Below are 26,880 nucleotides of genomic sequence, written 5' to 3'. Positions count from 1 at the left end.
ACTGAGCCACCCAGGCACCCCTATCACCATCATCTTATTATTTCTTAACTACTCCATACTTTCTCACTTCAGAGTCTGGAATGTTGTTAACCTCCAGTTCACTATATAACTTTCAGGTTTCACTTTATTTTTATTTATTTTTAAAGATTGTATTTATTTATTTGTCAGAGAGAGAGACAGAGAGCACAAGCAGAGGGAGCGGCAGGCAGAGGGAGAAGCAGGCTTCCCACTGAGCAGGGAGCCCAATGCAGGATTTGATCCCAAGACCCTGGTATCATGACCTGAGCCGAAGGCAGATGCTTAACCGACTGAGCCACCCAGGCGTCCCTCAGGTTTCACTTTAAAAGTAAATTCCTAGAGGAAACATTTTCTGAGGCACCCCTCCCCACCTATACCAAATCTGGGTTAAGGTGCTCATTTTCTTGTCTACTGTTGCCTTAGCAACCTGTACTTCCTTAAGATATCATCCATCACATTGTATTATAATAGGCTGTTTCCCATCTGCCTTTTCCATTAGACTGTGAACTCCTGAGTGTATTCTAGAAACCTAGACCTTGGTGATTAATTGTCAAAAGAATGAAAGAATAAGTCTATAAATAGCTTTTCCTATTTATGGAACTCATCATGAGCTTTATTCTGTTTTAATCTTTAAGATTAACTTTAAATATTCCTCTGTGTATTTTCTTCTAATTCTGCATATCCCTAGACCTTCCCTGAGTGAAGAACAATTTACTATGAAGTGACCTACAATAGCAACACTCAGAATTCTCTCAAATCACATTGGGCAGTGCAATCAGCTCTCAGGTATTTGCTTGAGAACTCGCCACAGGTAATTTGATCTTCTTATCATCTTTCACATGCTTAGCCAATTCCCTTCCTGCCTGGTCACTGTATACTTAGGGAAATGTGAAATCACTTTAAATCAAGCTAAATATAACAATCGAGAAAGCAATGTATATTAACTTATAATGCATTTTTTTCTCTTTAACAATATGGAGAAGGTAGCTAGAATTGACTGTACTTGTGTTGAAACAGAAGATAGGAATTTATTTTAATTCACAGATTGTCTCAATGTTAGCCTCTTGGCAATCTATTAATATTTCCAGTTTCATGAATTCAGATGGAAATCACTTAGCACCTTTCATAAATCCAGGAGGGGGAAGCTACTGTTAGTGTTAGAATCCCTCCTCTTTTGAATATGTCCTCCCCTTTTTGCAGCCATCTTTATAGGCTGGGTATATTCCCAATAGGCAAGTCAGCCACAGCATGGGTAAAAAATCATGGTAGTCTCTCTGGGTAGAAAAGAGTGAGCTACAGATACCTTCCTTAAACTTATTGCTTAACTTGTCTCAATCCCCACTCTGTCCCTGTCTCTCCTGGTTCTAAACTCTTGGAATGGTGATGCCACTATTGATCCTCATTCATTGTTGCTTCTGATTTGGGGTCAATGTTTGCTGCTCTTAATTTTGTATCTCACTTTCTCTTACCAAGGATAGCTCAAGTTCTTGATGATCTCCATTGCCTCAGATGGAAGCTGTCAGCTGACATGAGCAATAGTTCTACAGAGTCCAAGCCCTGCTCCATCGTGATTAGAGTCTTTTTCAAAGAGTGAAGACATAGATCTTTTTCCTTGATTGGTTCTATAGGCCAAGAATAGAGAATGGGGCCTTGTTGGGGGCCCTTTTGGAGAAGAGGTTCGTGCACCCAAAGGCAGGATTGGAAGGGGGAATTTTAGTGTCTTCTCACTCAGGGCATCAAGTAACCATTTCTGGAGAGATTCAGAGATCGTGGAGTAAATATTATGACTCTAGGGACTTGATATGTCTTTGTAACCTTGGTTACTTCCACATCATTGTTAGTTTGTCACCCCTTTACAATTTCTTTGTAATGATCTAGAAAATAAGGAAACAAAGATAGAAACAAAAATGCCCTACACAACATGAAGGACCTGTACGCTTACAGAGGGTGAGGTGTCAAAGTAAGGAATTCGTGGACAAACTTCAAGACTAAAGTGGGTGAGTCATTGAATGATAGATTAGTGGTTACATATACTGAGAGGTGAGTAAAACAGGCTGAGTCTGGGGGGTGGGGAGCTTGGGAGCTTGTCTGTACTGAAAAGGGACCCAACATAGACTTTCCTAGTCAGGTCAAGCAAAACTATTCTAACAGCAATGAAAAATGAAGGACTAAAGCTGTCTTAAGGCAAAGAAGAAGGAAGAATAAAGGTGTATATTCTACCAAGTGAGAAAAGACACAAGGTGAAAGTTCTGAGAGGTGACAGCTGTGATCCAGATGTTTTCCAGCAAGCAAATGAAAGAATTTGAAAAGCAAGTTATAAACTCTTCTGAGTGTAAAAACAGCCTGCCTTGCTCTGGCTGAGGATGAAAAGACCAGCAAATTGCATAGATGCCTGGAAAAATTAGGCATGGCAGACACTATTCATTGCCACTCCAGTACTCAATCCTCCTACCTGTTTCTTCACAGCAATGTGATTTTGCTCAGAAATTTACTCTTCTTCACAGAGCCACTTTGCTTCATGGGAAGCTGACTCTCTGTCCCCATCTCCAGGGCACGGTTTAAACCCATGATGACAATCCTATTCCCAAAGCCTGTGTTTGGTTTAGAAAGGAACTATGTTCCAGATTTACTAACAAGATAAGGAAGACTAAAAAAAAAAAAGTTTCTGGGTTTGGTCATAAAATAAAAAAAAAGTTTCTGGGTTTGTTCATAAAAAAGAAGCATGGAAAGAGATAGTCCTCTTCTTCTAAATACTTCATGTCTGGATGAATACTTGAAAATAGTAGCATTTGCCACAAGCCTGCTGATAAAGTCAATGTACAAAGTGGGCAGAAGCAAGCAAGGAAATTGTAGAGGCTGAGCTGGGGCCCTGCTGTACTATACCTGGAAAATCCCTACCTCTGTACACCCTCTGCTCCCATCCCACACTCTACCTCACGTTGGACTTACTATTTAAGCCCCTTCCGGTTGGGGCTTTCTTGTATCTGTAGCCCAAAGAACCCTAACCAAGAGAAAAGGTGTCTCTCTTCTCTGGGCTCTTCTGAGATTGAGGTACTTGGACTCAGCCACAGCATCTTCCTGGTCCAGATTGCAAACTGACTCTGAAATCTTTGTGGGTCTCAAAGTCCCATGTACTTTCCTTAGAACTTAATTTGCTTTCCATCACATTTTGGGAGTGAGGGTGGGAGGAAAGGTGAGTTAGGGAAAATTTTCTCAGAGATCCCCAGAGTTAAGAGGAAGATCAACAAACTTACTCTTCCAAAAGTGCAGGCAGTGCTGAGGTGACAGGTAGGTTGCCTTTCCCATTGGGTGATTCTGACTGGATGAAAAACAGGAGACAGACAATTGAAGATCAGCTAGGAAGGAAGAAGCCAGAGCTGCTACATCTTTGATGATGTGGGGAAGGGGCTGCTGCTGTCCCAGCTCTTCCCCCACCACCATGCTTTCTGATCTGCATCTGAACCCAGGCGTTGGGCCTTTCCTGTCCTCCATTCCTTAGTGCCCCCTGAGGCTCATGCAACTTGCACCTTTTCCTTCTCCTAAATTCCCCTGAGTGAAGAATTTACATTTTGAGGCCCCATTCTGGAGCAGAGCCTCAGTTTTTCCTTTTTCTCAGGTTTACTGACTTGGACTAAATACCAGCAGGCCTCCTAGCAAACAGAGGCCCTCTCTGCCCCGGGGATATAGCTCCAAGCATAATACTCAGGAGATGCCTGTCATTACTAAAACCCCCCAGGACTACCTCATTGTTTTGTTACAACAGATTTGGTTTAAGAAATGGTTCTCAATTCTGGCTGCATCTTAGAATCACTGGGGAAGATTTAAAGTACTGATCCAATTCAGAATCTTCGGGTGAAGCCTGGGCAATGTTTTAGAAGTACCTTGTGTGATTTTAATGCATATTCCTGGTTGCCAACTTTTAGTCTGAAGGAATATACAGTTGACCCTTGAACAACATGGGTTTGAACTGGGCAGGTCTACTTATATATGGATTTTAAATACAGTACAATACTATAAATGTATTTTCTCTTCCTAATGATTTTCTTAACATTTTCTTTTCTCTAGCTTACTTTATTATAAGAATACAGTATATAATACATATAACATGCAAAATATGTGTTAATTGACTATTTATGTTATTGGTAAGGCTTCCGATCATCAGTAGTTTTTAGGGACTCAAAACTTATAAGCAGATTTTCAACTGTGTGGGGTGGGTGCCCCCAACCCCTGCATTGTTCAAAGGCCAACTGCATATTTGGAAATAATATTCTTACATTTAGTATAGTATTGGAAATAGGTCCATTAAACACACTAGCTAGACCTCCCTAAGCTCCTTTAAACAAAAAAATTTTTTAGGTTGTTTTAGTGAGTGATTTGGGAGTTTAGGATAATTTCATAGATGATTGAAAAAGAGGTGAAAGAAGCTATTGCTCCATACTGGCACAGTAGAGCTTGAATCTACTTTACCTATTGCTTACACAGTCAGATTGCCTTATAAAGTAGTGCTGGTCATGAACACAGAACAGAGAAGCAACTGAAGAAAGAATTAGAAAAGTTTTTTTTTTTTTTTTAAAGATTTTATTTATTTATTTGAGACAGAGAGAATGAGAGAGACAGAGAGCACATGAGAGGGGGGAGGGTCAGAGGGAGAAGCAGGCTCCCCGCTGAGCAGGGAGCCCGATGTGGGACTCGATTCCGGGACTCCAGGATCATGACCCGAGCCGAAGGCAGTCGCCCAACCAACTGAGCCACCCAGGCGCCCCAAGAATTAGAAAAGTTTTAAATAATATTAACTAGATCCACAAAAGCCTGGGATGTAGAAAATATTTTGTTATATAGGAACTGTGTATGTTTAAAATAATTGAAATGAATTTTTTTTCTGATTATTAGCAATAGATTCTTATTATAGAAATATAAAAAGGCATCAGGAAGAAAATAAAAATCACCTGTGGTTTTACCATTGCCCAGGGTATCCATTAATAGTTTTACATATATTCTTCCAGAATCTGCTATGTCTACACATAGAAAAATACTCTTAAAAAAAAACAAAAAAACCCTACAAAAAAGAATTCTACTGCATATACTGTTTTTAATTCCTTTTATTATGGACATTTTTCATGTTACTTTTTTTTTTTTTTTTAAAGATTTTATTTATTTATTTGACAGAGAGAGACACAGCGAGAGAGGGAACACAAGCAGGGGAAGTGGGAGAGGGAGAAGCAGGCTCCCCGCAGAGCAGGGAGCCCGATGCGGGACTCGATCCCAGGACCCTGGGATCATGACCTGAGCTGAAGGCAGTCGCTTAACCAACTGAGCCACCCAGGCGCCCTTCATGTTACTTTTAACAACTGCACAGAAATTCCTTTTTAGGGCTGTCTATATTTAACCAATCTTTTATTAATGGGCAGTCTGGTAGTTTCTTCTCAAACCCAGGCCCTGGAATCAGAAAGCCTAGGGTTAAAAGCTCAGCCCTACTACTTACTACACAATGCAACCTTCAGGTATTTAAATCCATTGCAAAGTGGAAAAAAACACTATACCCACCTTGGAGGATTGTGGTTTAAGCATGGGAAGAGTATCATTTTCAAAGAACACTCTTTGAGCTGCCAGCACCTTGCTCAAGGATACTGAGTCTTCTTCTCAGGGCAGTGGAAGACATGGGGCCTGGTCTATATTGAGCTTTTTTGAGCCCATACTCCAAAATCTGTGCTGGGAATTTCCTTTCCTTGTTGACCCTGCCCTCACCTAGGTCACCCCCATAGTCCTGAGCCTGAGGGAGAGGTTGAAAAGGGCTGGGAGGTAGGCATCATCATACTCACCAGGGCTGGTAAGGAGGGGATGGGTGATGAGCTGGGAGTTTGGCCGGCCATGTTCAGGGCATTAAACTTGGGAACCACTGCAACACTGACTCTCCGGCGGGGCATGTTCTGTGGGAAGAGATGTGACCAGGCCCACTGTCAGGGAGGGAGCAGCACCCACAGTTCAGAAAGGCCTGGAAAATGGCCTACTAGTTCCGGATGCTGTAATTACATTCATTGGGTATTTTCGCTTTGGGGTATTGATGGTGTTGAGGGTTGGTTTGGAAAGAGTGGCCAAAGTTGACCCAAGTTTTCTCTTAGTGGTGAGTGATTTCTCAACATGTTCTTATTTTAGCTTATATCCTAAAGAAATGGAACAGAAATGACCCCCAGTCTCTGGGTAACACCCTGGAAAGTATATGAAAAGGATAGGAATACCAAGGTTTATGCATCATTCCATGTTCATTTGGGGGATGGTCTAACCAGGGAAACCATGAGGAAGGGAAGGCTGAAGGACAAACTAACAAGTGTGGTAAGCTGAATTAGAGACTCTGTCCAGAGGTTCTCTGGCACCTGTGGATTCAAGCATGAATGACTTTCTGGTGACTATGGAAACTTCTGTTGTAATCCCCCAGGAATCCTGGTATTCCTTGAACATGCATACCTTTCCCAGTGTGAGGGACATGGACCGCGCTGTTCGAGGGACCCCGTCTTCTGCAGCAAGAGGGAACAGAGAAGAGAACTCAGGTAAATTTTCAGAGTAGTCTCCAGCAGAAAATGGATAGCCTGAAACTAAGCTGAGGTATTGATTGGTCAGAACTGGCCCTCAAGGGATAGCCCAAGAGCCTAGGTGTTGGGAACACTAAGTTTGACACTACCCCCTGAGACAATTATCTGCAGAGTGGGGCTTTTCTGGACATAACTTTTATCTTAACTCCTCTGGGCAATATGAGAAACCCATCTTGGGCCTCTGATATATACCTGACACACTGCACAGTCTCTGGTAATGCCCTGGAGAGTGTGTGAAAAACTACTTGTAGCAATACCGAGGCTTATTGGGTCATTTCTTGCTCATTTAAGAGATGAACACTCAGGGAAATTATGAGCAAGGAAGGTGTGGTATCAGTAAAGAATGCAAACTTGTTGGCAGAGTGGTTACAGTACGTCATCTATAAAACAATTTGGAACAAAGGAAACCAGCACCCCAGGATTTTCAAGTCCTTAGTGCATACATTAAATGATATAATTTATATAAAATGTTTTGCACCACACCTGGATAATACTGCCACCAGAAAACACCAATATGTACAGAGAAAGGTTTTTAAAAGCTCAATTTCAGTTTCAGTTTGACCAATATCATTTAGCTTGTATATCTGTTTATCCCTCCTATCCATGTATTTTCCCTGTTTTTCTATTTACCTCACTTCATTGATTTTTTTTCCTTCCCACCCTTCCCACCCTGCACATTGGTTTAGAAGTTATACATTTTAGTTCGAATCTTTAATGTGCCCACTTAAATTTGTAACATATTATGTGACTTTAAATTTTAAATTAATCAAGATTTCTATTCTTTTCCTAATGAAACCTTAAAACAATAACTCCCTTGAATCTAAATTACATTGCTTTTCAGTATTTTTGTTTTACTTTGTATTTGTAATCTGATATTATTATAACTGTTGTTTTATATAATAAATACTTGTTTAGATTTACCCACATTTACAAATGTCTGATCACCATTCCTTCTTGCATCCTACTTCTTTTTTTTATCTTAATTTTGTTTTTCCCTAAGTACATCCTTACTTTTCTTTTGGCAAGGATCTGTGAGAGGTAAACTTTCTCAGTTGTTGTCTCAAGATATCTTCACCTAGCTTTCAAGCTTGTATCAGTTTAGCTGGTTATATTTTCTCCAGGGTGATAGTTATTTTTTCTCAGCTCTTTGAAGACTTTAACTTCATTGTCTTTTTTTTAAATTCAATTAACATATAGTGTATTATTAGTTTCAGAGGTAGAGTTCAGTGATTCATCAGTCTTATATAATACCCAGTGCTCATTATATCATGTGCCCTCCTTAATGTCCATCACCCAGTTACCCCATTCCCCTACCTCACTTCATTGTCTTTTGGTACCACTATTGCTATTGAGAATTGTCAGTCTTTTGTAAATCCTCTCTCTTCTCTCTCTGGTTACTTTTAAAATTTTCAGTTCATCTTCGATGTGTTTTTATTTCTTCTTGGAATTCACTGTTCTTTCTGAATCCAATGATTCATGTCTTTCTTTAGTTCTGGGAAATTCTCAGATTCTGGAAAATCTTTTTGAATATTTTCTCTCTCCCTTTCTCCTCTTGTGGATCTGCTAATAAATGTATTTGGAACTTTCTCATTTTATACTCTGTGTCCCATATCTTATAATACAACATTTCTTTCATATTTTTATTTTTTTAACTTTTTTTAAGATTTTATTTATTTGACAGAGAGAGAGACAGCAAGAGAGGGAATACAAGCAGGGGGAGTGGGAGAGGGAGAAGCAGGCCTCCGGCTGAGCAGGAAGCCCAGTGCAGGGCCCGATCCCAGGGTCCCAGGATCATGACCCGAGCCGAAGGCAGACGCCCAATAACTAAGCCACCCAGGCACCCTCTTTCATATTTTTAATCAATTTATCGCTCTGAACTGCATTGTGGGCAACTTCCTCAAATCTGTCTTCAGTTAACTAATTTTTTTCCTCAACTGTGCCCAATCTGATTTACATGTTGTACCAATAAGCTAGGTTACGCTACCATAATAAACAACCCCAAAGTTTTAGTCACTTATAACAATAAAGATTTATTTCTTCCTTATGTTACATGTCCATTTGCTTCTGAGTTGGCAGCAGGCTCTGCTCTGCATTTCCTCACTCTGGAGTCATATTAATGGAGCTTCTACTATTCTGGAGCAGTGATGATTGTCATGTGAGGAGGAAGAAACATGGGGTAAATTGCATACTAGTTTCTTTTTTTTTTTAAGATTTTATTTATTTATTTGAGAGAGAGAGGGAGAGCACAAGCAGGGGGGCGGCAGAGGGAGAAGGAGAAGGAGACTCGCTGCTGAGCAGGGAGCCCAGTGCGGGGCCCAGGACCCTGGGATCATGACCCTAGCCAAAGGCAGAACTTAACCGACTGAGCCATCCGGGCACCCCTGCACACTAGTTTCTTAAAGGCCTCAACTCAAAGGTGACACATGTCCTTCTGCTCACATTTTATTTGCCAAATCACATGGCATCACCTAACTTCAAGGGAATGGAGAAGTGTGTCCAAAAGGAGAAAATCTGGAATCTCCACTAGAGTAACTACCACCACTATAGTACTTACCACACCTAAACTACTGAGTTTTTGATTTCCATGATTCTGTTCCTCATTTCTAGTTCTATTTTACTCTTTTTTTGATAATTGTATTTTATTCTCATGTTTTTGATTCATTGTTTGATGTCTCTAATAATTTTTAAACATACCTTTATGTTTTTTAAAAAAGTATCAGATTGTTTTATTTTCTGCAATCCTTAGGATATAATCCTATTGTTTAGTGTGTCTGATGATTGTTGTTCAAGGTGGATTGTTTTCTTGTGTATTTTATAATTTTATACTGTAAAATCATCTTTAATGAAGCTTCAGTTAGAGGAATCTTGTGTGTCCTGGGTGAAGGATGTGCCTCTCCAGAGTGGCTTTATGTTTGTTTCTGACAGTGTTCCTGCAGACATTATTGTGATGTTCTTTTCAGATTCTCTGCATATTGCACCACAACTTCTGTCATGGCATATATTTTTCCTACGAGAAAGCAGAAAGTATTTTTCCTACTACAGGGTAAAACAGACTTCCTTGATTTGTGTCTCTGCTGTTTGGCAACTGTTTTTTTCTTGTTCAAGTTCTGTCTAAAGATGCAGTCCTTGGAAAATCTTTACTTTCTATGGGAGTCTCAAAGTCAACTCTCTGTCATAGGTGTCCGAGATATCTCAGATTGCATGCAAGTGCAAAAGCTCAGCACCCAGATAATTGAAGCTGACTCGTGTCCCCAAGGAAGCTGCAGGTTTCAGTTCTCTTTTCTTTTCTTGTATATGAGTATTTCAATTTCTTTTCCTGCAGATTCAGCTATTCTTTTAGACTAATGTTTGCTTTATTTTATCCAGCAGAAATGTCTAAGTACTTGTGGTCAAGGAGTTTCAAGTTTTCCAGTCAGCCAAAATAGCAGAACCAGAAAATATTTTTTATATGTTGAAGCATTCATACAAATGAATAAAATTCTGATCTTACAAGCAGGCAAAAGATATAATTAGAGAATTTATAAAAGTGGAACTACAAATGGTCCAGTAAAAATTGAAAAGGTAACAAATACAAATTAAAACTATGAGATGAGATAATCTTGGCCCATCAAAGTCAAAAATAGTTTTAAAGGAAAGGACAAGAATGTCAATGGCACAATGAACTGAGCACTATTGTTTCCCGTTAAATGGAAATATCAATGGATTATTTGAAAATAGTTTCCTTTAAGAGCCTTATAAAAATTTCTTTCCCCCAAGCCAGTATTTACACTTCTAGAAATCCATCTTAAGGAAATAATCCAAGATGTAGACAGTCAGTATGTTTCATGTTCAGGAAAAAAATTGATTTTTTAAAATGTGTATCAACTTTCTTTAAATCAGAGATATTTTTATTTCACTATAGTCTTCAGAGTTTCAGGCATAGACAAAGATTTCTAGAAGTAATGTAAAGGCTTAAAAACCAACATTATTAGGGAATGGTCACAGAGTATACAATGGACACACCTGTTAGATGGATGCTGGCCCCTCTACACCAGCCCAGGCTGAGAAACAGTGGAATGGGAACAAATGTCTGAAAAACACTTAGTCACTATTTAAGATTCAGCTACCATCTCCCTTCTTATTATAAGCACTTTCTCATGTCCCCAGACTGAATGTGGGATTCTGCGGTATGCTCCCTATAAGAATCTGCTTACTTTTGTCACTGGGCTGGTTATACTGCTCTGCCCTCTGCACCGGCTGGGAGTTCCTTTGGATCTCAGTGACCATGTGCCCTTTACTTCTATATTTAGTATCATGTGGGGCACAACAAAGGAGCTCAATAAATGCCTTTAGAATGAATGAATGAAACTCATGGGTAACTGTTCCTTTCATAAATCTTGGATAGGGCAGTTTACAGGAGACCTTGCACCTTCCAGGACAATAATGCAAGATCCCACATATTAGGATTTCTTCGGTGGCAACTTCCCCAACTCCCAACACTGACAGAAACTAGTTTCCTATAGGCCCAGATGCATGTGGGTCAGGAGTTTTGCTGCCAAGATCAAAAGCAGACAGTCTGGAGCATGTGTACACTGCCTTTGGACTCTGGAAAGTGTCACTGATATTCCCCAGGAAACTTGTGAAACCTCCTGTTTATAAAGGTTTCTCCATCTGTTATACTTTCCCTCCTCCTGCTCTTGGTAACACGGATGTTTGCATTCCACAGAGATTCCTGTCACTAAAAGGTCTGTTTTCTCCTGCTTGCACCATCCTCATCAGCCAGAGCCTAGACCCTGGCTCTCAAGGAGAGATCTTGGTCCAAGGCATCATCCTCCTCGTCCAGGATTGCTGCAAGTGCCTCTTGACCTGTCTCTCTAGACCTCAGTGTCTACCGTCTCCGGATGTATTGCCCACTCTGAAGTCAGAAAAATCTTCTGAAAATAGAATCTGACCATGTTAGATGGTATAAACTCACCAGTGCCTCCTTATAGCCTCAAGGACAAAGGCCCAAATTATTAGGATGACCTGGCATATGGCCCTGGCCTACCAAGGCTTACCTTCAACCTGTCATCATCACACTCCAACCACATCAAATCCTTTGTTTCATAGCCTTTCCATTCCAACCCTACATTGTTGTACACACTGTTTCCTCTACCTGGGGTATATTTCCCCCTCTTGCCTGGAGAATGCCTATTTTTACTTTGAAACACTGCCCAGATGCCATCCCTCTGTAAAACCTTCCTTGACTCCCTCAAGCAGAATCACCTCTGTGCTCCTATAGCAATTGTATAGAACATTTTTTAAAGAGTATTTCTTTAAAACATTTGTCTTTCCCATGAGTCTGCTATTTATCTCAGGAATATCTCCTTTAGCCAGGATCTCATGCCATCCCCACTGCCAAGACTCATCTCTCACCTGGACTATTGTAATAGCAGCTTTGTGGGTTTCCCTGTCTCTGGCTATATCCCACTAATATAGCTGCCACATTGTAATCAGAGGGAACGTTCTAAACTCCATATATGAACATGTCATTTCTCTGACTAAAATCTTTGGTTGGATCCCTAATGCTTTCTAGGATAAAGTCCAAATTCCTTAGTATGTGTTGGCCCCAAAGCACAAAGACTATAAGGTCTGGGGTCTGTCCTTCTCATAAAGTAGAGTGAGCTCTTTCAGCCTATGGCTTCATATCAGTGGTCAACTGCTGTGGTTAATTGTGTTAGGAGTTGCTTTGGGACTGTTCATGGTTCCTGGTTCTAGGTCCCTTGGCTCACCAGAACAGCTGCTGTGAGGCCCCTGTGGACAGCACTGGGCAGGACAATGAGCCTTGCTCAACTAGAACTCCTCAGGCTGCACTGATGGATGTGATCCTGGCCTACAGCCACCAGGGACCAACATTGCAGGACCAAGATGGGGGCAGAAGCCCAGTTTCTTACCAGAAGGGCCACAGCTGCGGCTTGAATTCTGATTTGCAAGTTTTTTAAACTCCATGAGCTCTGCATGGTCTTTCTCATACGTCCTCTTCAGATTCTCCACATACTGCATCATTACCTCTGTTGCCTTTGACATGCGCTTTTCCTGCAGGAAAGGAGAGCATGAGCACACAGGGCAATTGGAGGAAAGACTTGTTGGCACTTGTTTGCTCTGAGCTAGCCTGTGAGCTGGGAGAATTAAAAGGACATAATTAAAAGATGCAACTCTCCCCTCTAAGAGTTTGCTGTCTGTGATGTAAGCTGAGAGGGGGCTTCAGGCACTTGCACTCAGGGAGGACAAGAACAAGCACAACCACAACACCTCAGGAGATGAGAGGTAGAAAAGTCATCTCTGCTGAGAGAACGGGTCAGGGAAGCTTCCTGGAGGTAGCCACTTGCCTTGAGCTCTCCCTTTGTTGCTTCTCCCAGCCAGAGTGACTTCCTGGGTGTGCTGCTGAGTCAGTGCCCTTTCCCCGGAAGAACACAGGGGTGGGACAGCCCAGTGGTTTGTCCTTCCTTCATTCTCCAAGAACTGCTCTAGGCTCTGTCCCAGGAACACCCTGCTGATGCAACCAATGCAGCATAACAAGCGAGCACGGTCCTAGCAGCAGTGATAATAACATCTAGGTGCTTTGCAAATATTATGGTAAGCCTATATGACAGACACTATCATCATCCGCATTGGTTGGAGAAGTTGGAACACAGAGAGCTCAATAACTGGCCTGAGGTCACACAGTGAATCCTGGTGGAGCCATGATTAGGCCTCAGGCAGTGTGAGCTCATGACACTATCCTGGATCAGGGCGGTGCCCTGTGTGCTTTAGGACTTCAAAGTGGCTGAGAGGGAGCCAAACCTGGGCCTGCACCCCAGCTCTGCCACTTACTAGTGCTATTACCTTTCTGAAGCTTCATGTCTTCATTGTGGGGAAAAGATATTTACTTTACAGGGTTGCTGGGAGGATTAAATGAAACAAAGCAGTTTTTCCTAAAAGCATGTCTGCTAAATACTAGTTCCATGGGAGTTGAATAGGTATTATATGAGAAAATAGGTATTTTATGGTTCTTCAGTCAAGTAAATTTAGGAAACACACAGGTAGTTTTAAATAGGCTTCTTCACTATAAGATTTCTCAAAGCCTTGATGGTGCCAGTATGTATTAGAAATCTCCAAGAAAGGAAGGTAGTACATAGCAGTTCCCAAACTTACATGTTCACAGAAAGCTTTTTCCAAGAAACACCCCAAGGGTTTAGAGGTCTACCAGAAATACTCTTAGTAAAACATAATAATGTACATAGGATGTCTGGCACAGAGGAAGCCATCAGTAAGTGGGATCTGTAGTTGTCATTGCTTACATTATTGCCCTAGTTACTGTGGACAGAGCTGAGCTAGTCAGAGGGCTGGGAGCTGAGGAGGCTCACCTGGCGGACGGCCCCCACCATCTCAGCTCGGCTGGAGAGGCGCGCAGCCAAGCGGTGCAGGACAGCAATATCCTCCAGCAGCTTCTGGTAGGTCTCTCGGTGCTCACAGTGGTGCCATAGTGAAGCTGAGGACTGGGAAGTGAGAAGGAACATCAGCTGGGGTCCTCACATACCAAGACTTGACTTGAGCTGTCACAAGATAAGCCCTGGTCCCCATCCTGGCTGAAAAGAGTGGCCTCTGCAGGGTCTGGGCTATACCTTCTTCTGGGGATTGGAGAAGCCCAATGTGGACACTATACCTGACTGACCTGAAATAAGGGAATCACATCCAGGTCTCTAGTTCCTAAGGAGCTCCCTTTGCTATCCCAGGTCACCCAACCTCCTCTTGAGAAGCTTCCAAGGACTCAGAGGCCTTATTCACAGCCCCAAGTTAACCAGGCCTTCAGGTCTCTGCCTTAGTCCCTCTGAGCTCTCTGAGGAAGACTCTATCTGGCCTGATTTCTCATGTCAGGATACTCTACTTGGTGACTGAGAAAAGCAGGACATCTGGCATTGCCCTAGGAGACAGTCCCTCCTCCAAGGATTCCCCCATCAGACTCCACAATTACCGTAATGGAAGCTTTGAAATTTTCCAGTTCCTTCTCTGTGTTCTCCTCTGTTAGGTTGCGTTCCCTTTCAGCCTGGTTAATTCTAGATTCCAGAGTGTAGCTGTCATTTCTAAAGGCCAAGGACAGTTGTACAAACACATTCTGTTGGGAACAAGAGTATAGGAGAGATGCTAGGAGGAGTTATTACAGGGAACAAGGTCACAGGTGTGTTTCTTGCATGAGCATTTTACATCAGCTCCTGGAGCCAGTAACCAAAACAGCCGTGTACAAGTGAAATTCTCCTTTCATAGCAAACTACACAAAAGATGGTGAAATAGTAACCTGAGGTCCATGCTAGGTCCTTTCCAGAACCAGAAGACCAAATGCATTTTACTGAAAAATAATAAGAGAATGACACTTTGCTTTTTCCCGAATTTCAAGAAAATAGCATCCTGTATTTAGGTTTAGGTAAACTCAGGCCAACATAGCTGATTATGGAAGCAGTTTGGATTCATGCTAGATTTATTGCACATGCGTTTTGGAGGTTTTGCATGGAACCACTGTATTTAAAGAAACTCCATTTAAAATGTAAGCCTTGTTGACTTAAAGCAAACTTCAACCAGCATCTTGCCTGAGTATTATGAATCCTACACAGAAAGCAGGTTTAAGAAGCTACCAGGAGATTAAATAAGGCCAGGTATGATTCTGTTAGGGGAAGTTTTCTGGAACAAATATTCCATGCCAAAAATGCAGGATGCATGAATGAAACTTTGCAAGGTGGACTGAGCAAACATGAAACTCCTGGCATGATAGGAAACTACTGGGGAGGAGAAATAGACAGATGGACTCTACACAGGAAGAAGCAATGGCCTTCATTTTTATACCATTCATTTGCCCTGAGTCAAGTGGTAGCAGATTTATACCCTTGGCGTGAGCTAACTCTGTCTGAACTCCTGAGTTCATGTGATATGGCCCACAGTGGGTAGACATCTCCAGACAGAACTAAAGGCCTTGAACTGACCCAATAACAACATTGATGGCAACATTGGAAGTTACTCCTCATTAAGCATCTACCGTATGCTAGCACTGTTGTGAGTTCTGTGCACCTTGACTCATTCAACCCCACAAAAAGCCTCTGCAATAGGAACTGTTGTGGCCACTTTATGGGTAAGGAGACTGAGACCGGAGAGGTCATTAACTTGTTCAAGGTGACAAGGGGTAGTAGAGCCAGGATTCAACCTCACACTATTTGATTTCAAAGCCTGTGCTCCTGTCACCATGCTGAGCACCGATTATGTCAGTATACATCTGCAGGTAGGAGCTGGCCGTTAAACAAACTGCCCATAGCCCATCTTCACCATTGTCAGTGGGTGGGGATTTTCTGTCCTACCCAAGCCTCAGTCCAGTCAAGTTTATCAATAATGTTCAATGTTTATTTTTCTATACCGGAGTTATCCCCTTCATGGCAGTGTGATAGAGAGAGTCCTGTATTTAGTTAGAATATTTGGGTCTAAATGTTGGTTCTGCTAAGCACTGGGTCTGGGACCTTGGGGAAATTAGTTCATCACTTGGTTTCCTCCTTTGTTCTAACTCCTGCTCTACCAATTTCTCTGAACTGCTGGAAGATCAGTTGAAAGGATGGATATGAGTGTGTGATGAACTGTAAGTGCAATATCTGTGTGCAAGGTAATTATTACTATCTGTGGCAAACATTTCACATTGTCTTCCTCTGCTTATCCAGTCCACTGGGTCTCAGGAAGGACATGTTCATTTTCTTATTATCAGTGGCAAACCATGCTACAAAGACTATAAAACCTTCTATCCTCCCAACCTGGAGTAAAGAGAGATTCTGGACTCATCCAGGTTCTTACTTCCTTCTATTAACTCCAACGTAATTGTCTTGGAAACAGACTAGTGCTGGTGTCAGAGGTCCTCACCACCTCACCTGGGATGCACTCTCTTTGCCCATCTACCCTACCCCTTCACCAGAATGAAATGCAGACAAGTTCCTCTCAGCTCACTCACCAACCCCATTGGGATAGCATCTCTACAGAGACAAGGAGGCCCCAGGGGAGTAATGGAGGAATCAGGGAAGGCTGGTGAGCTAACAGCACAGCCTCCCACCTTGGCTGAGCTACCTTCCTTATGTCTGGAACCCTCAGAAAGAAAGTACCTTCTTCCTCTGGACCAAAGTTGAAAACTTGAAATCTGACCATCTGTTAATAATTTTGAAATAAATTTGATTCAATTCTGCAGCCTCCCAGCTAACTTTGTGTATCTAAGTCATACTTTTAAAGAGCATAAACCATCCTTGAAGAAATGTGGAATTTCCAGCTACCTTCTCATCTCTGACCAAAAGTGCCAAAATCTTCCATTACCTGGGATGGGAGTCTCAGCAGTTCAGTAGGGCTGATCACAATGTCCATATTACCCCACAATCACACATTCTTGTTTTCGTACAGAATTGTCAGGGGCAGAGGCTAGAGAAGGGAATGTTTTCAATAAACCTAGTCAAGCCCAGGCACTAAATTTCATAAAGCACTGGAATCACTTACCTCAACTTCCTTTTCAGTGAGTGGAGGGGCACTGTGAAAAAGAAAAGACATGCAAATGAACTATATCCAACCTATGAAATAAACAAAAAAGTGACTTTGAACAACCAGCAGACCATGTCTTTCCAGGAATGTAGTAAGAAGAATTGGTGAAATAGAAAAGATGCAGGGTACCCTTTGTGTGAGCTCTGTAACCATGAGATACTTGCCAGATATTGACTCCTACAGAGAAAGGGTGGTGGAAAATATTAGATCTTGTCATCAGTCCTCCATCATCACCTGTACTATCTGTGACTTTGGACAAGTTATTTAAGTTTGCTCATCTGTAAAATGGGAATAATATCTACCTTGCAGGAGCATTATAAGTATGTATATATACATACATATGTATGTATAAATGCATGTATATATATATTCACACATATATGACATCCACACATGTATTTATGCATGTATATATGTGTAAATATGTGTGTGTACATATTTGTATATACATATTTGTATATACATGACATCCACACTGAGTAGGCATTCAGGAGATTCTAGCTATTATTATGACTAACTCACAGGCTTGTTGTTAGGACTTAGTAAGAAAATCCATGTGCTATATACTTTATAAACTGTACACATCTGAGTAGCCTTTATAATTTTTTCGGGGCTACCCAGGTCTGTAAAACCTGACCCTCCTCCTGTCTCTGAGGATTGTGACATGAGTGCACGTAGACCAGAGAATACAGGGTAGGAAAGGGTGGCCAGAGTTCTTCTCCATAGTGAGAACCTCCTCTGATGGTTGGAATCAGAGACCAGGCAAGAAAGTCCCAGCCAGCACACAGGTGTCATTCTGAGAGGTTCCTCTTCATGTATGATTCCCACAGTTAGCAGTCCTTTTTTCTGCACACTCACTTGCTACTGCTGCTCTTGCTGTTGACTAAAGCTAGTCCTGTTCTGAACCCAGACAATGTAAATAATGCACGGGCCCTTTCCTGTGCTGGGGTGGGAGGACTGGGAGGGGTCCTACCAGCGTCACAGGACTTGGCAACAGAGTGCGCCATCGATAAGATTCTCAGGAAACACAGCTTCCTCCCTCTGACGGGTGTGGAGGGACCCAAGAGCAAAGGTAGGGGTCAGCTGTCTCTGCAAGGGGCTGGTCCTCACCCCTGACAAAGGACTGTGAGAGCCTTCCTGTGAGGATGAGGCAACAAGACCCGATGGCCATCAAGTCAGCAGAGTACAGAGCATGGGACAAACAACTGCAAAGATGTTTGATACTGTATTACAATGCTTGTCACAACCCCACCCATCAGGCCCTTTCCTCTGTGGGTCAGCCAACATAATCTTGACTGTCATATAGAGCACATATTGCTTAAACGAATTTAAGCTGCCTTTGACTCCTGGCTTTATTTGGATAGTATGTGAAATATACATACTTTCATTATTAACCAGACTTACTATTTTGATAATTCACTTTCTGCTTTTTTGCTATAGAACACAAGTTTTCAAATGTGTGAAGCCCTGAGATCTCAAAAAAAAAAAAAACAAAAAGCCACATAACATGGCCAGCTCCTGATGCAGAGAGCTATATCTTATGAACTGGTATAGACAGCTAGGGGCCAGAGCCATGGGCCTTCAAAAAAGACGGAAGCCTAGCAGGTGATGTACAATAAGACTATTTGGGATGGCAATGCCTGCCTCAGAATTTAAACTCCCTTAAATAGACCTTAGAATAAAATCAAAGTCTTCTGTGAACCAGCCCCTACCAGACTTTCCTTTTCCCATTCTCCAGACCCATTGACCATTCTGCTCCTCAGACACACTTCACTGTGGTCCCAGGGGCTTTGCATTTACTATTCTTTCCTTTTTTATACCCACTTTCTTTCATAATAGCTTTTTTTTACAGTAATTTCTTTTTTTTCATAATAGCTTTATTTGAAATATAATCCACATACCATAAAATTTACCCTTTTATAATTTATAATTCAGTAATTTTTAATATATTCACAGAATTATACAGCCATCAATCTACAATGGTTAATTTTGGAACTTTTCATCATTCCCCCAAAGAAACTCTGTAGCCATTAGTGATCCATCTCCCTCAGCCCCCATTCCCAGCCTTAGGCAATCACTAATCTACTTTCTCACTCTATGGATGTCCCTATTCTGGAAATTTCATATAAATGGAATCATACAACATGTGGCTTTTTGTGACTGGCTGCTTTCACTTAGTGTAATATTTTCAAGGTTCATCCATGTGGTAGCATATATCAATACTTCATTTTTATGGCTGAATAATGTTCCATTGTATGGATATATCACATTTTATTTATCCATTCATTGGACATTTGGGTTTTTTCCACTTTCTGGCTATTATGAAAAATGCTGTTTTTGAACATTTGTGTATAAGTTTTTGTGTAGACACATATTTTCATTTCCCTTTGTTATATACCAAGGAATAGAATTGCTGGGCCATATGGTAACTCCATATTTAACTTTTTGAAGAACTGCCAAACTGTTATTCCAAAGTGGCTGCACCATTTTACCAAGAACTCCGGTTTCTTCACATCCTCACCAATACTTAGTTATTGTCCACCTTTTTTATTGTAGCCGTTCTAGTAGATGTGAAATGGCATCTCATTAACATTTTGATTTGCATTTCCCTAAAGATTAATGACGTTGAGCATCCTTTCAGTGCTTATTGACCCCTCATATATATCCTTTGAAGAAATGTCTACTTAAATCCTTTACCCTTTAAAAAAAATTAGTTATCAGGTGCCTGGGTGGCTCAGTTGGTTAAGCGACTGCCTTCGGCTCAGGTCATGATCCTGGAGTCCCGGGATCGAGTCCTGCATCGGGCTCCCTGCTCAGCAGGGAGTCTGCTTCTCCCTCTGACCCTCCTCCCTCTCATGCTCTCTCATTCTCTCTCTCTCAAATAAATAAATAAAATCTTTAAAAAAAATTAGTTATCTTTTTATTAAGTCAGAGAGTTCTTTGTATATTCTGGAAATAAATCCCTTATGAAATACATGATTTGCAAATATTTTCTCACATTCTGTGGGTTGTCTTTTCACTTTCTTAATGGTATTGTTTGCATCATAAAAGCTTTTAATTTTGATGAAATTCTATTCATTTATTTTTTCTCTTGTTGCTTATGCTTTTAGTGTCATATCTAAGAAACCATGGACTAACCCAAAGTATTAAAGATTTGTTCTTATGTTTTCTTCTAACAGTTTGATAGCATTAGCTCTACATTTTGGCCTATGGTCCATTTTGAGTTAATTTTTTGTGTATTGTGTGAGGTTAAAGTTATTCCAACTTTACTCTTTTGCATCCAGTCATCCCAGCACCATTTGTTGAAATTACTGTGCTTTTTGTCTGGAAATGTCTTCACCAAAATCTTTGCATGGATGATTTCATTTTGTCATTTGCATGTCTCATATTAATTACTACTTTATCATAGAGGCCTTCCTTGACCCTCTACCCAATGTTCCATTCCTGTGTCATTCTCTGTATGTGCCTATCTCATGGTCTTCTTAGCAGTTTTGCTATCTGGAATCGTTCATTTAGTTACTTGAATATTATTGGTCTCTCTGCCTAGAATGTAAATGCCATAATAACAGTCTGCTTGTTCTCCATTCTAATGTCTGGCACGTAATAGGCACTCAATGACTACTTATTGATTAAGTGCCTATTTATTGCTCCTATTGGTGTTTGATCCAGTGATACATCCTCTTTGCACTCTTGTTAATCAACCACTGACCATGTCCCTAAGCTGGGTTCCAGACCTGGTTTTTCCTTCTTTCTTTTTTTTTTATAAAGATTTTATTTATTGATTTGTTAGAGAGAGAGAGAGAGAGTGAGCACAAGCAGGGGGAGCGACAGAGGGAGAGGGAGAAGCAGGCTCCTCACTGAGCAAGGAGCCTGATGTGGGATTGATCCCAGGACCCTGGGATCATGACCTGAGTTGTAGGCAGACGCTTAACTGACTGAGCCACCCAGGCCTGATTTTTCTACTGAATTCATTCAACCTGCTGACTCTATGAGCTCCTTCTTGGTATGGTCCAGACGCTTAACTGACTGAGCCACCCAGACCTGATTTTTCTACTGAATTCATTCAACCTGCTGACTCTATGAGCTCCTTCTTGGTATGGTCCAGTCCCAATTCACATAGCCCACATAGATCGTGAAACCAATCCCTTTATATTAAAACTCAAGTGTAATTTCCCCATATTTTTTCTAAGGGAAAGAATCTTAAAGTTCTGGCCTCCTTCTGCTGGGCAACTGTTTGCCCATCTGTCCCAAGCCCCAAACCAGGGGTAGAAAGTTCTGGGCCCAGCCAAGGGCCTACGCTGCAAACAGCCTTTACCGAGGCCAGGAGCAGGGAGCCTGTTATAGTGGTTGGAGCAGGGAGTTTGGGGATGGGCAGTGTGGCTATTGACACAATGCATGAGAGCCACTGACCTCAATCTGAGAGCCTGGACCGACCACAGGTTCAGAAGCTTATCTTAATTCATTGACCATGCAGGCCCACACAGACCCAGTTTGGCCTCATGGTTGGTAGCTAGTAGCTATTAACTTACAGAAGGTAGAACTGCTCAGTTTCCCTCTCCTGGGGAAGCTGGGGGAATTTAATTAGCTGGAGGTGAGCTCTAACGATACTAATTATCTTCAACTTTACTGAGGAAAAAGAAGCCAATAATACTATTCACCAGCCTTGTTCCTTATAGACTAAAGAGTACCAGTGATAGTTTTGTTACTTGGAACAGGCCCCTGGTATAGATGGAAAGGCACTGGGTCTGCAGTCAGCCCACCCTGAGTTCAATTCCTGACTCTGTCACTTACTAGCATGTTGCTTTGCCTCTTTTCCCTCACTGAAGGTAAAATCTTCCTTTTCTGCCCCACTGGGTTGTTACAAACACCAAAAGGCACAGCATGTAAACAGGCTCTGTAACCTGCAGTGCGCTGCCATGCTTCTCCTTCGGTTTCCTGCCTCTGGACAGCCCCACTCTGTCTTCCCTGAGATGAACTGGCCCCACCCATGCCCTCCTCCAGCTGTGGATGCAACCTGCTTCTGACTTGTTTCTGGCACTTTTCCTGATGCTGGCTTAGTTGCTAGGCCCCTCTGGGTATTGCCCTGATAACTGTTTTAGGTGATGATAATGGGCAGTTTGAATATCACATCCACTGGGCAAAACTTGTTTTCCTTTCCCCCAAATCAGGGAGTTCTGTTATGTCTGATTTCTCTTCTTAATGGCCTTTCCCAGGCGCCCAACAATTTAGTCTCTAGGTTACTTGAGCTTGGCAGGGTGCTTCAGTTGCAGGCACCCACCCAATTCCTATTACTTAGTGGTACCCTCTCTTCTCTCCTTTATATTCCAAATTATTCACTTTTCAATCCAGTTATCAAGGGTCTATCATGTGCTGACATGGTCTTAGGTCCCCGCTTGCACACTGTCTCTTTTAGCTAGTGCAGCCTTCTACAATGACAGCGCACTTATAACCTCTGTTGTATAGGTGAGGAGGTTGATATTAGGCAAGTGAAGTCACTTTCTCCCCATGTGTGGAAGAGCCTGGTAGATTTTCCAAGCAATCCTTCTTCATGTGGTTCCAAATGTTCTACATCTCTATTTATGCAGATATCAGACCTAGAATCTCTCAGTTATGGGTCAATGATAGATCTTGGACTGAAACCATTTCTCCTGGGCCAAAGTCCACCACCCTCTGCGGCCATGAGCCTCTGGTGATACCTCATGCCCACCAATGAAACCCACCTGCTCTTTGAGTTAGAGCCACCTTATGTGGCTCTTTGTTATTCTTTTTATTTTGGATGCATTAGCCCTGTCTGGACCATTAGACTGTGACCTTTCTGGGGTCAAAAATCAAGGCCCATGCTCCACTATGTCCCATCTAGAGTCTAACACAGGGCCTACCCAATACAGGGTCCTATACAACCCATGCTCTGATTTTACCTTCCAGGGAGAGACTTGTGGACCCGCAGTTTGCGCAGCAGCATATCAGAAATATTGGGCATGACATCCAAGCCACTCTTTGACTCTTCTTCCTCAATAGCTGAGGAGAGTTCAGAAGGGAGCCCTGAAAAAAAACAAAGTGCTTAACTTATAAAATGTCTGAAACCACAGCAGCACTGTTGGCACCTTGCTTCAGTTTATAAGAACCTAATTATATGCTAGGGGCTTCATCATTGTTATTTTATCTTCACAATGATCCAATGAGCTAGAACTTAATCATCTCATTTTACAAGTAGGTAAGTCAAGACTCAGCAAGGTTAATAACTTAAAGTCATAAAACTAGTAACTGGCATAATCAGACTTCAAACCAATTTCATCTGCTTTAAATTCTAGTTCTTGCCATTGCTCCCCACAGTACCAAGCAGACTTCCATGTTTGGGGTTCAAGGTTGGTTTCTGGCAACTGAAAGCTGGTTGTTCTTTAGCTGTAATATTTGGAAAAGTCCCCTCTCTTTGGCAGGCTTCTCGGGAGGCCTGTTGCCCAGTTATTCTTCCTCAATTGAACTCAGTGGTTCAATCACCGGCGTCCTACCTAGAAATCTGATTCCATATCCCCATAGATAGAAATGGTGTTTTTCCAGGGTAAAGCTAAGGTCATTAGATCTTTTACAGATCTCAGAAATAGATGCCTCCTAGCCAAAAGAACCCATGAAAAGCCTTTTATTATCTCATAAAACTACCCTGGGTCTGTGCTCTGAAAGCAGAAAGAACCAACCAAGTATTCTCTTTCCCATACATCTTTCTCCTGTTTGAAGACAGTTCTTGGACCTCTGTAAAGCTTCCGTCTCCAGGCTTTACCCTTGTTTTTCCAACTGCTCATTGTCACCCACTATGGCCTATGCCCTCTAGATATCATCCCCTTCCTGCACACATTCTGGTTGTTGCTGTGCCAGATATGCTCTAACAAGCGCTTAACTCAGGAAGACATGGGCAAATGTCCCTGGCATTAACTTTTGTTATCCATGCAGGGTAGACTCACTGTACCTTACTATGGGCTTATGGTACACTTAGGATTAAAAGCCTCAAATCCTCTACTTGAGCCAAATTAGGTATCTTCATCCCGCAGTTATCCATGTTCTACCGTCTCTCATGGGCAGGTTTCCAACCGGCTCAGTCATTTTCCAGAATTGTAGGCCAGGCCAGAGATCGGGACTAGAGGCATACTTGTGGTAGCCATCTAAGTGCAGCTAAGATTGGGAGTCATGTGAATTAGAAGTTTCTCCAAAGGAGACCATGCAGAGAGAAGAGGAGTTATAGTTTGGCTCAAGGTAAAGAATATTTAAATATTTTGAGCTTTCCAGTGTTTAGGAGTTTGCTGACACTCAGGGTATCCCAGCAATGTCTGGAGGGCCATCTGTCAGAAATGGGGTAGTCAGTGATCCTTCTTTGGATATAAAATTGGATTAGATGTTCTCTTAGCTACTTATCATCTCTTGCGTTCTGTCCTGGCACTTACTGCTCTCTGACATTTCCATGTGACAGATGATAAACCTTGTGGTGCCTCTGGCTTTCCTATACCTTTAGGTATCCACACTGCACCCAGCAGAGAGATAATTAAGCAGTGGACTCCTGAGAAATCTATATGATTAATTGAGCCATACAAGAAATAATAATCAAGTAAAAGCCATACCAGGGGCTTTTGCATAGAGAAGTTGCCTAGGTTGAGCCTCCCCTACCCCACCAAAAAAATAACTAGTTAGGCCTTCTAGTTCTGATAAGATGGCTATCCAAAGGGTGATCCTAGAACTCGTGGATCCTAAACCAGCCACCCTCCTCCTGAAGTCAACAATTACAAAAAATTTTAAACCAACCATAAATATACCAGCAACTCTCAAATATAAGAAAAGGCAATCATCTTTAAAAATAATGGCTAGAGAAGGCAGAACTTCCTAGGAATAAATGTAGAGCTCCCACCCTTGATAGTCCTTTCTTCTTTCCTCAAAGAATCATTACTGAGAGGGAGATGTTAAGAGGAAGAATTCTGGCAAGAGTGTAATACCACAGGATGAGAAGGGAAGTAGACTAAGCGGGTGAGCAGGCAGCCTCCAGAGGAAATTCAGAAAGTTTCTTCAGAAAGGAAGGATCTCCATGCTACTACAATACTCCAACAAGGGAAAAAACTGCCTGTGCTGCTATTTGCTTTTCTTACTGAGTAGGAGGGGAGAGGAAAAGCAGAATGATTGCACAGCATTCTACCAGAGCTGATTATCTCAAACAATATGGAGGGATTTACCAGAAAGTAAGACAAAAGAAAAAATAAATAAAACAAGCCCATCCAATAAAGTGCGGGCAGGAGACACATGGAAAGCCCCAGTTGAAGCTGCCTCTTACCCCTGACCACCACTTTTGAAAAATAGCATAGTGACCAAACTCCTTGGATTTTGTCTACTTTTTCCTTCCTCTGTCTGGCAGGGGAGTGAGAATGACTGCTGGGAATAGTTGGGCCAAGTTTGGAAAATAAATACCTGGGCTGACTGTCTCTACAATTCTACCCTGAATTGGGAAAATAATCTATAATCTACTACTACTCACCCAAAAGAATAGATATGCCCACACTGTGGTGTAATAAACTCATGTGTTGGACTATGAACAAAGTTACAGAAAAAGAGTAGAAACCAGTCCCACAAACACGACTACCCACAGCTCCATCTGAAATTCCCCTTTTCCCCACTACCCAAGCAGTAATAAAGCAGACACAAAATACCCAGTCTTCAGCTAAGCCCTGCAAGAAGACAGAGATCTCAGATAAAGTAGGAAGGAGTCAATGAAAATTGACCTTTACAATATATCTAGGTAAAGAGAAAATCCAGGTGAAAATATCCATATCAAAAAGAAATAAAATGAGGAGAGGGGGGAAAGATGGTGGAGGAGTAGGGGACCCTTTTTCAACTGGTCCCCAGAATTGAGCTGGATATCTACCAGACCACTCTGAGCACCCACGAAACCAGCCTGAGATGTAAGAAGATCTGGATCTCTACAAACAGAATATCGCAGGCGGTTGGTTTTGAGGTACGAAGCGGAGAGCCGTGAGTCTGTGGGCAGATATCAGAGGATAAATGGCAGTGGGAGGGTGCCTGGCCGTGGGGATCCTACACTGCCGGCGAGCGACAGCCTCACGTGCTGTGGACGGGCACAGACTCGCAGACCGGTAGCGTCGGGAAAGAACTTTAGGGCAGCCCCCGGGGTGGAAAACCAGAGCTGCGGGGTCGCGCACACGCGAACTGCAGCCACCCGGATAGAAACCCAGAGCGACGGTCGTGCGCACGCGAACTGCAGCCTCCGAGACGGACACCCGGTGCACCGGGGTCTGCTGGTGAACTGCAACCCCCGGGGTGGAAACCCCGATTGGCGGAGTCGCGCTCACGCGAACTGCAGTCCCCGGGACAGCACCCCAAGCGGCGGGGTCCTGTGCGTGCGAACTGGGAGCGGCTGGCGATTTTAGAAGCACAAAGGGCAGAGACATGCCCCTACCTGGAGGCAGGACTGGGGGCGCTGCGGAGGGGCGCACAACCCAGGATGCTGCAGTTTATAGCAGCACGGACAGAAACGGAGACGGTGTGGCCTGGAGAGCCCACTGAAGAACAGACTGAGGTCTCTCTGCTCTGAGGCAGAGGGTTGGAAACGGTCTCTTCTGCTCTGACTCACGGAAGAGACGCGGAAAGCTGCCAACGAAAGGTGCCAGAGAACAAAAGCCCCAAAGACTGATTCCCACTGAGCCCATCCCCGCCACAGGGGCGCAGGGCAACTCCG

General features: G+C 42.4%; 1 protein-coding gene and 1 long non-coding RNA gene across 16 annotated transcripts in view; one reads left to right on the top strand and one right to left on the bottom strand.

The window, feature by feature from the left end:
- Positions 1 to 26,880, top strand: part of LOC115936716 (uncharacterized) — a 201,162-nt gene that overhangs the window by 60,083 nt on the left and 114,199 nt on the right. For 3 of the 4 annotated variants that reach the window (XR_014138361.1, XR_014138360.1, XR_014138359.1), the window contains exon 3: positions 6,452 to 6,563. This is a non-coding gene — a long non-coding RNA (uncharacterized LOC115936716). Of the gene's footprint in view, positions 1 to 706; positions 830 to 6,451; positions 6,564 to 26,880 lie in introns of all 4 variants that reach the window. The other variant, XR_004072115.2, reaches the window with a different exon arrangement.
- The window catches only part of IRAG1 (inositol 1,4,5-triphosphate receptor associated 1), a 123,475-nt gene that overhangs the window by 15,642 nt on the left and 80,953 nt on the right, over positions 1 to 26,880 (bottom strand). For 9 of the 12 annotated variants that reach the window (XM_081797382.1, XM_081797386.1, XM_081797385.1 and 6 more), the window contains 8 exons: positions 23,072 to 23,195; positions 17,112 to 17,142; positions 14,578 to 14,718; positions 13,970 to 14,101; positions 12,518 to 12,659; positions 6,481 to 6,530; positions 5,838 to 5,945; positions 3,273 to 3,337 (listed from right to left, as the gene is read on the bottom strand). In XM_081797382.1, the coding sequence (XP_081653508.1) occupies positions 3,273 to 3,337; positions 5,838 to 5,945; positions 6,481 to 6,530; positions 12,518 to 12,659; positions 13,970 to 14,101; positions 14,578 to 14,718; positions 17,112 to 17,142; positions 23,072 to 23,195 (793 nt within the window). Of the gene's footprint in view, positions 1 to 3,272; positions 3,375 to 5,837; positions 5,946 to 6,480; positions 6,531 to 12,517; positions 12,660 to 13,969; positions 14,102 to 14,577; positions 14,719 to 17,111; positions 17,143 to 23,071; positions 23,196 to 26,880 lie in introns of all 12 variants that reach the window. The other 3 variants (XR_014138356.1, XR_014138357.1, XM_081797381.1) reach the window with 2 other exon arrangements.

Source organism: Leptonychotes weddellii, chromosome 11 (genome assembly GCF_054177405.1).
Source record: "Leptonychotes weddellii isolate Sample4059 chromosome 11, ASM5417740v2, whole genome shotgun sequence".
NCBI classification, from domain to species: domain Eukaryota; kingdom Metazoa; phylum Chordata; class Mammalia; order Carnivora; family Phocidae; genus Leptonychotes; species Leptonychotes weddellii.
The sequence above is the reverse complement of the archived record's forward strand: the minus strand, read 5'-3'. Positions and strand labels throughout refer to the sequence as shown.